The 14,851-nt window shown below is 37.7% G+C and overlaps 1 protein-coding gene across 1 annotated transcript in view; it reads right to left on the bottom strand.

Annotated features, from left to right (window-relative positions):
• LOC108411104 (alpha-2-macroglobulin-like) overlaps window positions 1–14,455 on the bottom strand; it is a 28,409-nt gene extending 13,954 nt beyond the window's left edge. Inside the window, exons 1-14 of the mRNA XM_017682492.2 lie at window positions 14,249–14,455; window positions 12,099–12,184; window positions 6,230–6,393; window positions 4,748–4,928; window positions 4,511–4,667; window positions 2,474–2,526; window positions 2,165–2,185; window positions 1,866–2,031; window positions 1,693–1,777; window positions 1,196–1,310; window positions 978–1,098; window positions 752–861; window positions 464–634; window positions 149–382 (exon numbers count right to left, since the gene is read on the bottom strand). Of these exons, the coding sequence (XP_017537981.1) occupies window positions 149–382; window positions 464–634; window positions 752–861; window positions 978–1,098; window positions 1,196–1,310; window positions 1,693–1,777; window positions 1,866–2,031; window positions 2,165–2,185; window positions 2,474–2,526; window positions 4,511–4,667; window positions 4,748–4,928; window positions 6,230–6,315 (1,500 nt within the window). The 5' untranslated portion in view covers window positions 6,316–6,393; window positions 12,099–12,184; window positions 14,249–14,455. The remainder of the gene's footprint in view (window positions 1–148; window positions 383–463; window positions 635–751; window positions 862–977; window positions 1,099–1,195; window positions 1,311–1,692; window positions 1,778–1,865; window positions 2,032–2,164; window positions 2,186–2,473; window positions 2,527–4,510; window positions 4,668–4,747; window positions 4,929–6,229; window positions 6,394–12,098; window positions 12,185–14,248) is intronic.
• Between the last annotated feature and the right edge of the window lie 396 nt (window positions 14,456–14,851).

Below are 14,851 nucleotides of genomic sequence, written 5' to 3' on the forward strand. Positions count from 1 at the left end.
AATTCATGATATTGATAGACACACACACACACACACACAATTTTATATATATATATTTATGAGAGAGAGAGAGAGAGAGAGAGAGAGAGAGAGAGAGAGAGAGAGAATATATCAATGTTAATTTTAGAATGTATGACTATATACTCACTGTGTATATAATATCCGTGTTGTAATTCTCTGTGGTTTCTCCAATAATATAGTACTTGATGTTAACAGAAATTTCGGAATCACATGCAATCGGTTCTTCTAAGCTCTCTATTGATAATTCGCTGTACACTGGACTGTATGGTGTTGCAGGTTGAAGCAGATGTATACGTGCATCACTGCTTCTAATGAAAGGTTTTTTTTCATCGTGGTATTGGCTGTCCGGATTTACACTTGCCTAGAAGATCATTAAAAAAAGAATTAGTTTCAGATAAACACAGAGTACACACATTCTCTCAAATGCTTGGTCATAGCATACCAGCAGTGATATGTCTGTTTCAGGCTCATTAGGTGCATTAATTGTGAAGCTGGCCAATCCATTAACATCTGTTGTAAGATTCTGAAGTAGCTTTGGAGACCACCTTTCACCTTCCAAAAGATACACCTTCTTGCTAGGAATTGGGCTCCCACTGAAGCTTGTAACTTTGATCTGTTGGTCAGTGAATGAAAATATGTTGTGAGTTTATCAGGTTGTTCAAAATGCTTTAATTGTCATAGCATAAGAAATGTTAGTACTAAACAAAGACTGCATGTAAAAAAGACATACCTTTCCCTCTATAACCGTGTCCCTTTCAAAGTTTTTGGGTAAATCAACAAACTCAGCTTTACCAACTTCATAAGTAATCGCAGTAGATCCAGATTTTACCTTGGAAATGTCTAGAAAAATGTGACGCAATATGCATCTTACCACATAATAATGAAGCACATTAATTCAATAAAAAGTGGGTTTTTCTGTCAAGTACACCTTTTCTACAGTGTACAGAAACACTTACCTGTTCCTTCCTCTGTCACTTCAACAGTAATGTCAAGATAATTGTCTAAATGTTGTTCAAATTCAGAACTGATGAGAAGTGACATGTTGACCACAGGAGAGGCACATCCGTTCTCTTTTATCTACAGGAGAAAACAAAAAAGCAAATACATGGCGAGAACAGTTTCATTAGTAAGTAAAAAAATGCATCTTCTAATATAGTATGAGATACATACATACCTCCACACTTTCAACCATGCACGGTGCAACCATGTTGATCTGATGATAATAGCGTTGAAATTTCCGGCACACTTTTAACAGTACTGTACCAGGCACTGGCTGTCCATAAGTGTACCTTTAAAAATACATAGTTTATAAAGTAAGTACAGTCTGTGTGTGTGTGTGTATGTACATTATATAAATATACACACACACACACACACACACACACACACACACACACACACACACACACATACATACATACATACATACATACATACATACATACATATATATATATATATATATATATATATATAGAGCAATGGTGTAGCTGAAACATCTGAACTCATTTGTTAGGAAGGGTGTTAACATACTTTCAGCCATACATTGTAGTTCTGAGTTCAAGATATGTGGTTCTGATATTTTTGACACATCAGATGTATTATTTTTTAAGTCTAAAAATTAATCTGATGAGATGAAGTTTGTGAATTATTATTGAAACCAGAACTCACTTTGCACAAACCTCTATCTTCAGGTCTTCATCACCAACACTCTGTTGTTCTGGTGATTTCAGTGTAATCTCAAACCTGGGTAAAACTGAAAGTCCAAATCAAAACTTGTTATTGCAGCAAATTACATTGGTTACTTCATCATCAACAGAAGATGTCTAAGTGATGTCACTTACCGTACTTCTTCACCCTAAAGTTATGTGCGAGAAATCCATCCCCAATGTAAGCCTTCAAATTATAAAGTCCCTGAGAAGCCTCAGAATTCAGTTGGTGAGAAAGCTGCACTATCAGGCCTGGCGAGGACACATTTATCCACTGACCGATCCTGTTACCATTATTATCCTGTTTGGATCCACAAAAGAAACTTGGATCTAATTTATTGCAGTGACAGTTAGGGGAGCACTGACCAATGTTTACAAATGTTAAAACCAAGACGTTTTCATGAAATGTGTAATAATGTGTTGGTCCATCTTACCTCAAGTGTTACTATACTGTACTGTAGAGGGGAGTCAGATTACACATAAATTTGTATTAGGAACATATGAAAACATCATACAACCATCATACAACCAAACAATCATTCAACACATTAAAAACAAGTAGAATGTCTTTGATACAAAGTGGTATGTACAACTTCATTAGGTGTTCATGAAAATGACATTGGATGTAAAACCACATAATCAGCTTTTCTGAATTTAGCGTTATGACTTACTTCTTAGCACTAAGAGGTTAAACAGATAACAATGATTTTATTAAGTAAAAAATAACCAAAAAAATCTCTTACCTCTTGTTTAAGTGGGACAAAACTGGCATTCATAGTGACAATTCTGAAATTAACTGCAAATGATAAATAAATATCACATATTGAACTCTACATTTTATAACTTTGCCATTAAAGGAATATTGCAGCATGTTTCAACCTAGTCTGATGTGTGTGCTACACCTGTCAGTTACCCTAGACAATTTCACTTAGAAAAACCTGTTAACATACAGTATAACACAACAGAAATCTCTGGAGAGTAACTGAATTTAATTACGAATCGTTTATGCTAAACATATTTAGCATAATCAACATCATGTCATGCTCCGCTATCATTCTGCCATATTGAAAGGGGGTTTATTCTTTGTTTATATGATACAAATACTTACACTCACAGCAAGAGCTAAAAGAGACTGTAAAAGTGCTGTTTCATTGTATTTATTCAGGCTTGTCCTGCTTAAAAAGTGAATCAAACAAAAAGAGTGCATCTTAACCAACTCCAAAATGACGTCAATCAACATTACACTGATTAAAAAAAAAAAAAAAAAAAAAAAAAAAAAATCTTAAAAGTCTTATTGTTGGGGCGTGGATCCATATGAAGTCCCACAACAGAGTGGAGTCATGATCTGAATATGCCTCACATACATATACATACACACACACACACACACACACACACACACACACACAACGGCATTTAGGCATTTAGCAGTGGTCAAGACAACTTACTGAAGTGCAAATCGAGCACCAGAATGGAGAAGAAAGGTAATTTAAGTGACTCTGGTCTGAGTATTTCAGAAACTGCTGATCTACTGGGATTTTCACGCACAACCATCTCTAGGGTTTACAGAGAACGGTCCGAAAAAGAGGAAATATCCAGTGAGCGGCAGTTGTGTTGACAAAAATGCCTTGTTGATGTGAGAGGTCAGAGGAGAATGGGCAGACTGGTTCCACATGATAGAAAGGCAACAGCAACTCAAATAACCAACCAAAATCTCTGAGGAATGTTTGAGGAATCACTGGATGCCCAGTTTACAAATGAATTTTCCATTTCACACAGTTAATGGCATGTTTACCTCAGCTATTGGCATATTTCAGTCAACCACTGACATGCTTACTTCAGTTACCGGCATATTTCACATGGTCTCTGGCATTTTCCACTGTAGGTAGTTACACTGCTAGCTTAGATAGTTAGGGACTTTATGGGACTATTAATATATTATATTAAAATCCATATTAGATCAGTCTAAGAGAAACCAATGTTTAAACCTCAGCTAACGGTACTAGCCTATTCAAAGCATGTCTGACCGCAGACTTAAGTTCTTGGCTAGAAAAAAAATCAGCTTTGTTTGTGAAGTTAGTTAGCCACTACATGACTTTAGAAATTTTATTCAGTAACAGTATTTTTTTTTTAAGTTGAATAATTTATACAACCCTGTTTCTAAAAAAGTTGGGACATTATGCAAAATGTAAATAAACAGAAAATGCAGGGATGTGCCAATCATTTAAACCATATGTAACTGAAAATAGAACAAAGACAACATTTCAAATGTTGAAACTAAGAAATTTTATTGCTTTTTGAAAAATGCTTATTTAGAATTTAATGCCAGCAACGCACTTCAAAAAAGTGGGGACACGGGCAACAAAAGACTGGTAAAGCTATGTAATTCACTACTTTACAATAAAATATTACTGTATTTTTCTTTTCAAACTTTTTGGTGCACAAGATGCTACTGGTTAAACACCTGCTTGAATTACTTTATGGTTGCCAAATTAAACGCAGGTATAAAAGGAAGATTCTTTGCTCTACTCAAAAGCAGCCAAGGTTGAGTAAATATCCCACAATGGCAAATTGATCACAAGACACTGTGTCATTGCATCACATTCCCAAGCCCTTTTTGAATCTATAGAGAAATGTATCAAAATGACTGTCTGTAGTACTTGACCTTGCTATGCAGTTGCAGCAGAAAGAGATTACATTGAAAAATGCTACAATATTCCTTTATGCAGTGTACTGAAAGTGGTGACACATGGAAGAAAAATGATGAAGTGATGGAGTACCTGTTTGGCCGGGGTTGTAGATTGGTTTATCAGTCTGAATGAATGTCAGTGGTTTGTAGGATTTAAACATAACTTTTCTGCTCTCCGTCATCTGAAAACTTTGACCTTTGACTTCTACTCTGATCTGCTGCACTGATTCACCCTCAACCTGTGGAGCCTGTAGAGATCACAGTATATGTTGAACTATATTCCACATTCATCAAACCTTAAAAATACCTGACAGATAATCTTTCTGACCTTAAACTGAGAGCAGCGGTGAAATTCTTCCTCCACTGTCTCCTGTAGAAGTGTTCTGTTCTGGTTGTCATGAACCAGATAAACAGTCATTTGCAGAGTCTCATTAGGCTTCAGAAGGCTTGTACACAGTGTAGCCTCAGATCCAGACTCTATCACTGCAGGAAACGTCACCATGAAATACCTAAAGGATTGATGAACAATTATCAGAGCTAAATGAAACATTACTAAGACTGTGAGTTATGTAACAAAGCGCTGTAGAAAGATCAGGGCAAATCTGAGTAATTGATTGAACTCAGAAACTATTACTATTGCAAAACTGTAGACTGAGTGGCTCAAGATATACAGGCCTAAATACCTATGAAGTCAATAGTACGGTTGTGCAACGTAAGCAAGAGCTCCTCCACTTCGGGACATACTAACTCTCTCCTGACCGACTTTGAGCAGCCTCGAAAAATAATTGGTCCGAAATACTAAGTCATTTCATATTACATCAAGCATGTTTCAAAAGTATGATCTCAATATATGAACCAGAGCTCTGAAAGTACTAAAAGGTCTGAGAAATGCAGAATCTCACTTCTGAAGTTCAGAATCTCACAATATACAAAATGAAATGTTTTACTGCTCTATATATTTAATTACACAAAAATTATAAAAGAAGCTTTTTATTTTTAGTGTTTGTTTAGTATTTCCTATAGATCATTTAGGCTTTGCTACTATAGGGGGAGTGTCATTTAATCCAAAAAGGGGCCAGAAAATGTAAACAAATGGCACCTCTAGCTTTAAACATACATTAGGTTTTCAGTTTTTAATTACATTTGGTTGAGGGCTTCAAATCTACCTTGGTACTCAACATTTTCACAAATCAAACTTCTCATAGTAGCATCACTGTAAAGAGTGGCTCCAAGACTGATAATGATCAATTTCTGTGATTTAAAGGGGAATTCCACTGGTCACTGACCTCAAAATCTTTGCCTTTGCTACTGCACAAAACATATCTATACGATCACATTATGTACAGCCATATGCAAATGCTTGAACAGCCCTGTTCCGTTGATTTTCTAGGTGAAAATAAGTTATATAACACATCCTCCAAACAAACAGACCTCTGCACATTCTACTGCACAATTACTATTTATTTGCTGAATAAATAAATATAAAATGTGGCCAATGCAAAAGTTATGGCATGTTTTATATTCCACGTTTTATTTTTTCAATATCTTACACACACACAAAAAAAAAAAAAAAAAAAAAAAAAAAAAAAATATATATATATATATATATATATATATATATATATATATATATATATATATATATATATATATATATATATACATACATTGAAGTGTGTTTTCAGTTATTTTATTATGAATTAAAAATAGATGTATTTTGAGTATTCAAACTTCTGCATATGACTGTATTATGTTTCAAAAAATAGACTACAACATTTTTTAACAGCAGATATCTTTTTGGATTACTTACGGTTCTGAGGTTTGTCCATACACAGAGAGAAAAAGGAAGCAGGCTAACAGTAGCCCTTCCCGGAGGAGAAACCCCGGGACCACCATGATGAAGTCTGGTCACCAACACCAGGTTAAGGAGCTTGACTGCCTTTTTAAAAGGATGTTCAACCCACAGGAGGTTCTCTGCAAACATTTGGACTCATCACCTCATCAATGATTAACTCTTTTGAGCAACACATTTTGGCCACACGGAAAACTGATAGCGTAAGCAAAAAACCAAATGTGTCCAAATGTAGTATTTTACGGGCAGCATTTGTTCTCTTGATCCAAAGTGGAAATTTGGAGTGAAAACAAAGGACAACTTTCTCTCCCTTTTAGTACAGAAACTGATGAATGTTATTGACAAATAGGTAATCATTACACGTGACTATAAGCATTCAGTACGATTCACAGTCAGCGAAGCATGAACAGAATCTTATCATTTGGATTTATGATGAATAGGAGCCTATATAGAGTTTAAACCTTTAGAACAGAATTGAAGCATTAAAATATAACTGTATTACTCTCGTGTGAAAAAGTAAGTACACCCCATGAAATAATTTTTATTTATGTGTAGATATATCAGTATTTGATCATCAGCTACAGCGTGTATAGATAATATAGTAATATATACATAATAGTATATTTAAAAATACAGTGAGATCTTTTTTTCTGTTGAAAAATTAAGTACAGCACCGACTTCAGGAACTGGTATTGCCTTTTTTGACAGAAACAACTTTATGTAGGCATTTCTTATAACTGTCTACCAGTTTCTGACATCTACTGAGTGAAATTTCTACTCACTCCTTTATGCATAATTATTTCAACTGCAATGCTTGAGGGGCTTCTCACGTGTACAGCCAATTTGAAGCCCCCCACAGCATTTCAACAGGATTTAGATCTGGGCTTTGAATAGGCCATTCCGCAGCCCTCCATTTCTTCCTTTGGAGCCATTCCTGGGTGGATTTACTTGTATGTTTGGGATCTTTATCTTGTTGGAAGGTTCACTTCTTCAGCTTCAACTTTTTGGCACATTCTCCTCAAGCATTCTTTGGTCTGAAAGAGGCCTTCAGGCAGCAAAGCAAAAAAACATAACATTTCCACCACCACACTTTAAAGCTGGTTTGAGATTCTTCTGTTCAACTGCAGTCTTTGTTTTTTTGCCAAATATGGCTTCTGTACTATGGCCAAACAACACTGTCTTTGATCTGGTCCTGATCTTTGCCTAGATATTGTCTTGCCCCAATTTTTTTTAAGCAGCAAATACACCATCTACGTAAAATTTGTGCAGTCTTGTTCTAATGATAGATGTGTGTACTTTGACATCCACAATAACAAGAGCTCTTTGCAGAATATGTGGTGAACGTTTGGGCTTCTTAAAGACCTTTTTTAAGCATCTTATGCTCTACTCTTGGGTTAAATTTACTGGGGAGGCCTGGCCTGGACATGTTAACAGTGGTTTTAAATCTCTATTTATAGATGATCTTCTGCACAGTGGTATGATTGATTTCCAATATTTTTGCATATCTTCTTAAAACCTTTCCCAAATTTGTAGGCATCTGCCACGTTCTTTCTGAAGGCCTCAGAGAGCACTTTTGATCTAAGCATTCACACTCCAATAACAAAGAGCAAACCAGACCAGCTTTCTGAAGTTAAAAAAAAACCAAGTTCCTCCAAGATATTCTCTAAAGGTGTTCTAGTCAGTAGCACCTAGTTTGACATATCTGAAAACATAATATATGTAGGATTGTACTTACTTTCTCCAAAAATTGCATTTCTGTTTATTTCAATTATATTAAGTTTGACATACAAGTGTATTTTTGGTGTCAGCTGTTAAATTATATCACTTTTATCTATATCAACAGTGTTTAAATGAAGACTGGATACCTGTATGTGCAAATATGCTGGATAAGTGTGAACTTTACAGGGGTACTTCCTTCTTCACATGACCGTATGTCTGCATTTACTGGCAACTGTAAATATCTATAAAAGCTTTATGAGAATGAGATGCATGCAAGCTCAAAATTGTAAGAGAAATGTGCTGCAAAATGAAGAGTAAATCTCCTTACAGTGGAATCACTGAAAAGCGACGCACTATTAAAAAGGCCTGAAATGGTGTGTTAATAAAACGCCTTCAGAGAATGAGTTATAAAATAACTTCAACTAGAGTGAATTCATACAATTATTTAGATACTGAATCTCCTGAATTGCCATATCACACAGGGTTTAGATCTAACACATTACTTTTTAAATGCCTGTTAAAAGACCTGATCTTTTGAAACACAGGATTAATACGTACCAAATGACCGCGCTGTGTGGGCTGAAATGAGTGTAGGTCACTAGCATGATATACTGATTTTTATTTTTTTTCCACGTATATCAAATTTGCCCTCTTAGACTGTTTACTTACAGAAAAACGTATGGTCACTGACCTGTATCAGTTGTACAAACTTCAAACAAACATCTCCCTCTTGCGCTTTGAGTGAGCCTTATGCATATTGAGAAAAACTCTAGGAAACCCTTCACATGAACCCGGTTACATAACATTAGCATAATCATGACATAAACTTGTCATGGCAGATGTCATGCGTCGTGACGAGCTGTCATGATAGATTATGGCAAGCAATATAACACTGGACGTCCTTTATTAGTATCTAATAAGCCTGGGATTTTAAGGGGTCCAGACACTCCTTGTCAAATGATGTCCTGTTGACTTTCTAAGTGAAAATAAGTGAACACATCGCCTACAGAGAACACACTTCTGCACATTTTAATGCACAATTACTGTTCATTTGCTGAATTTAACTTACTGGGGGGAAAAGCTGAGCTGTGTAAAAGTTATAGCCCATCTTTTTTTTTTTAATATGCTACACTTAGTAAATAAATAGAAACAATTTGTAGAAAACTGTTGTTTTTACATTTGTTCCCTGTAAAGAGAACAAACAAGGTAATCTGACCAGAGACATATTCTTGATATAGATGTATTAACCTCATCTCTTATGTTGTAAGTAGGGAAGTTTATAACAACTGGGAGGCTTAGGCAGAATACAAACACAAAGTTGCTTAATTGTGGACAAGCCAACACTCATTTGTGATTACAGGGGAGGGTCAAGGGTCTAAGAAGGGTCAGTACACAGGGAGACAACAACAGAGGTGACAAATCCATAATAACAGCCAGGAACAAAGCTGGATTCAGCAACAGAAGGTTCAGAACAGAAAAAAGGAACATGACTCAGCGCTCAGTTACCGCACCAGAGACTTAGCAATCAACTGACACAAACAATGTCCACATGTGTGACCTAATGAATCCAGGAATACGTCCAGGGAGGAGCTGGAATGTTCCAGGCTAGGTAAGTCCATGTGGACACAATGACAAAGCTACATTAAATCACTATCAAGGGAATAAAAACAAACCATATTTAATATCCTTGGGACCACGTTCTTTATGATTTAATTATGTTAATCATATTTTGCAGCCCATGTGCCAAATGCACTGCTTTGTTATCCTTCTTTGCTTCCCTGCTGTTATTAGAAGCAGCTTGGTCAAAATGTGTCACATGTAAAAATCAGTGGGAGAATGTTAAAACATGTTAAAACAGGCAGATGCTGCAATAAAAGAAAGCAAGCTCTGCTTTCCCTCAGACCCCTGCAGAACTGTACATCCACCACCAACCAACTGAACCAAGGTTCACTTGGAAAAGGTCCACAATTCATTTGTTTGGCACGCACCTATGTGTGGGTGAGGGGTTGCAGGAATGAACCGAGCTACAGAAAAAGCTTGAGAAAGTAAGTGCTAAATTGCCCTTAATCTCATGTACATCTGCATTGGCTTATTGTAATGACTGATTTCTTTGTTCGTTGTAGCCAGTTTTCCATAAATTCTGTGGGAAAAAAAACTCATCACATTCCTAAAAACATTTCTAAAAGAAATGTGGGCTGCAGAAAACTCTCAGATCTTGAGCAGCTTCTCGTTGTTACGTTTCACATCATGACTGTATTTTATATCTTAAGAGAAGACATGATACGATGACAAACACAATGACTAATGTCTATTAACGGACAGCAGGAACATGTCAACGTCTGTTTATCTTTATTGTCCGATATCACTGTGATTTTTTCTTTGATAAGATAAAAGTATGTTTTAATTTCTTTATCAATTAATTGGTATTTGCCTCCTTCTGCCATGTTACATAGCTAATCAAGTGATCAAACAGCTAGGCCATGTTCTCATTTTTGTTTTGCCTTATAATGCTCCTCCCAGCTCCACCCATCAGCTGATTTTCACCAGGAGGTCCGCTTGTTCCTAATTCTAGACCCATACACTCCAGTACTATATGGCCAAAAGGACATGGACAACTGCCCGTCACACCTATATGAGTTTGTTGGACATCCCACTCCAAAACCATGGTCATTCATAGAGTTGCCCAATGCCCCCCCTCCCCTGCCCAACAACTACCATTGCTGTAATAACTCTTCTGGGAAGACCTTCCACAATAATGTGGAGTGTATCTGTGAGAATTTTTGCCCATTTGCGAGGTCAGACGCTGATGTTGGACGAGAAGGCCTGGCTCACGCAGACATTCCGTGTTCGATGGGCTTGAAGTCTTGGCTCTATGCAGGGCACTGAAGTTCCTCCAAACCAAACTCATCAAACCATGTCTTTAGCATGAACATTAACATTCACTGGACCTAAGGGGTCCTCCTCCATCAAACAGTACTATTGGCATTATGCATTACAGAAGGTACTGCTTTCCTGGCATTCGTCAAACCCACATTTGTCCATCTGTATGCCAGAGTTATTACTCCAGAAAACATGTTGCCACTGCTTCAGATCTAGCAGGGGCAGAACTTTCCCGAATTGACTTGTGGCATCATTTTAAGTCACTGAGGTCTTTAGTACAACTCATTCTACTGCCAATTTTTTTGGTTTATGGAGATTGCATGGGTGTGGCTCAAACACTAATTAGTAAGGGTGTCCTCATACTTTTGGTCATATAAGCATGGTGGTCACAAAATCTCTGTTTGTTAGTGTGTTAGCTTCTATGTTCTCTTAGTTAGGTATACTCCTAGTCTGCTTTTGTTCTGCGTTTAACTTCTTGCCTATTTTTATCAGTTTCGTGTAATCAGTTGTTTCCTTTTACTCTAGACTCACAGAGTTACCTCTCATTAAACTGTACGTATGGGTGTATTTTCAAGATGAAACTATATTGCATTCACAGTATTTACTCGGCAAAATTTTTAATTCTATTTGCCGAATATGCATAAAATTCATGGATGGAAACCTACACACTCTTAAAAAAACATGCTACTTCAAGGGAAAAGAAAGGAAGACTCAGTTTTCCATAACATGGGCCCTTTAAAGTTCCCGCTGGAAAGCTTAACCAGTAAATAGGTCAAATCAGGTTAAAGTTCCTGCACACAGTTCCCGCAGACTAAATCAATGCTGCAGTCTGATATGTGGCTGACAGAGTGGGAGGCATCATAGTCCAAGGTGAAGGTCCATGTAAACTTTGCCTGCTACTGCTAGAGATGCTGTGGCATGACAGTTGAGAGGTTCACTACAGGAAATCTGTACCTACAACTGGAAAAATGACTTAATCTCTTATAGAAAATCAATAACGTGCAATGGTTTTACAACACTCATCCACTGATGTTCATAACGATTTGTTGTTTTTGCTTCTTTTTAATCCCAAACCCTTAACGTTTGCTACCCCAAGTCTGTGACCTTTGAAAAGGGTCAGAAACTTTAACACTGGCCAGATAAAGCAGATACAAGACAATTATCAATTGGTGCAATAAATGCAACACACACAGAGCTTTAAAGAAACACATGATCAGTGACTTCTTACCTTCTCAGGAGCTCTCACACCACACAAAGTGTCACGGCGTTCATACAAGAAAACTTTTCCTTCAATATCCCAGTGAGTCAAAACTCCTGAACACACATTAAAACATTAGAGTCAGTATCTTGGCTTGCACAAAGAACACACCAACTCCAGCAAGCAAAGTGAGAAGAGACGTGCTATAGACAGCTGAGGACGGCATGATGGGACAAATATGTGGACGCATCATGCCACGTCAGTCTCGCTGGGCCAGATGTGATCTTATAACAAGAATACACGTCTGTGGAAACGTTATTAATCTACTGCTGCTGAATTGTGGCAAAATTCACAGTAAACAGGGACATGCCCCGTTTAAAACCCACCCCAAATTCCTCAAGTGCCACAGATAAAATATTAATAACATTTTATTTGAAATATTTTATATAACATTTCTAATGAAATGCTACCATTGGCTAATATTTATTCTAAAAAAATAAAGCTTCAGGAACAGAGCTTGCTTTTGTTTTGTGTGTGTACTGAGAACTGCAGAGGCCGAATACAGCCTCAGCTTTTATTAGTAGTCCAATGCAGTCCTTTGCAGTCTGGTTTAATTCAACTGTTTTTCCCCAGCAAAAAGATGTTTATTTTTACTGTATGTTTTTATGTGTTCTCTGCAAACACAACACATCTGCACACACAATTTCTGGGGGGACTTTTCAGCCATGCTTACTTACGTTATTCATACACTAACAAACAGGCTCGTTGTCCGTCTGACAGTGTTACTGAGCGCAGCATCGCCCCCTACTTGAGTCACGCTTCCACAACTCATTTGACTGGTTTAGAAATTCCACACTCACTTTGTTCCCACCCCACATTCAGCCCAAAATAGCTTGTTCTATTAGAACTCAATTTAATTAAGAGTCAGTCATTCAAAATATTTATTTACACTGAATAAACCTAGTTAATTTACTTGGTACTGCATAGTTTTTTTGTTTTTTTTTGTATTTTAGGCTGAACAGTTTTTTTACAGTGTTGACTGGCAGTTAAAATGATTCAAATTATAATCAATATCATCAATTATATCAGCAATAACAATAAAAATGGATATTACAATGATAATGCTAATAATAGTGCACATAGCAATCCTTAGCAATATATATTTCTTTTTGTATGAGAACATCATTAATATTCAATTTAATTATGAGCTTTTGCTTTACAGCACTGATACAGTGGATAACTACTACACAGAAAATATAAAACCTAATCACACTACACAATCACATCACTCAGATATCTTACATAAAGTTAAGACAATTCATATTTAATTATTTTCAATGTAACTGCAACACTAAGCTGTTTAGCCTTATGGCCACTAGGGGGAGGAGTGCACCTATAAAACAACCACTGGCTCATGAACCTGCTGAATGCTTTCCTCTTACTGGCTCAGTGCTGAATTATCTGCATGAATTGAGGCGAGTCGAATCTACACGACGTGTTTATGGCGGCGTTTGCTTCGCAAATGACACGATACAGTTTCTAAGCACTGAAGCTGATTCGTCTGGAGAGCTGCACTCAAATGACCCTTTGTTTTAACGTGCTGGGACTGACCCCTGTATGAGACCCGGAGTACTTCAGGACAGCCACGTTTTCGGACTTTTGATGAAGAAGAGCCAATAAGTTCACATTCTTTTCACAACTGCTTTTCGTAAGGTAGCTTTTAGACGCATTAAACATCACCACCTGCACTGTGAGCAGTTCTTACTCGACAAGTTTCACACTTTACATCAAAACACGCTGAATGGCTTGATGTACACCTTACTGTTTAACCATGGAGCGGTTCTGAAAAATCGACAGAAGTCCCCTTTAAAGTACATCAGTGAAGCTCATACTACACTAAAACAGCTCTCAAACGGCATAAACGGGTAATACCTCAAAATAACGCTACATAAAATGACCGAAACCATCGCATATCCGAAGCAGTAGTTTACAGTTTACTCCACATCAGCTGGGCAGCGTCTCAAGCCCACCTAGACTGTACCTGGTAACGTAAACCGGAATCTGGAATGATATCTGGAGCTCAGGGAGCTAAGCTGTGACATGCCTGATAAGAAAAGCTGGAAAAACGCAGCAACCGGTGGACTCGAGCAGCGTCAGATCAGCTCAAAGCAAAATCTCACCTTCTGCATCCGAGTAGCCTTTAAATTAAACTGTGCCAGACGTCACGCTAAAGCGACCAGCGTACTGTGCTCACTAGTTATGGAAATTGCAGACTTTTGCACCTGCAGTGGACCAGACTGTGTTGGGTCGCTGTCTCGCCCTCCGGGTTTTAGGGAGAGCGTCGCTACACCCACCGGAGCTCGTCACGGTCTAAGAATGACAAACAGAAGCGCTTCTTAGCCCCGTGTTATTGTGAGGAAACTTCTGGAAATCTTAGCCCGAGAGGCACAAAAATGCGGAGTGGATTCGTCCTGGGACTCTGAAAAACGCGGGATGGACTTAAATGTGTTTGTTGAGAACTCTGCAGTGCTTCATCACACACAGGAGGCCTCTTCATATGCAGCCCCTCACCAATGAATCCACTCTGTTGTGTGAAGAAAGGGCTGGAGTTCATGTGCTTGACAAAAACCTGGCACACACACACACTTTCTAAGCTGCTTGTCCTTCTGGGGCACGGCGGCAGCTGGAGCCTATCCCAGCGGTCAGTAGGCGAAAGGCAGGATAAGCCCTGGACAGGTCGCTAGTCCATCGCAGGGCAGACAGACGGACGTGTACAATCACAC

This window comes from Pygocentrus nattereri, chromosome 17 (genome assembly GCF_015220715.1).
Source record: "Pygocentrus nattereri isolate fPygNat1 chromosome 17, fPygNat1.pri, whole genome shotgun sequence".
NCBI classification, from domain to species: domain Eukaryota; kingdom Metazoa; phylum Chordata; class Actinopteri; order Characiformes; family Serrasalmidae; genus Pygocentrus; species Pygocentrus nattereri.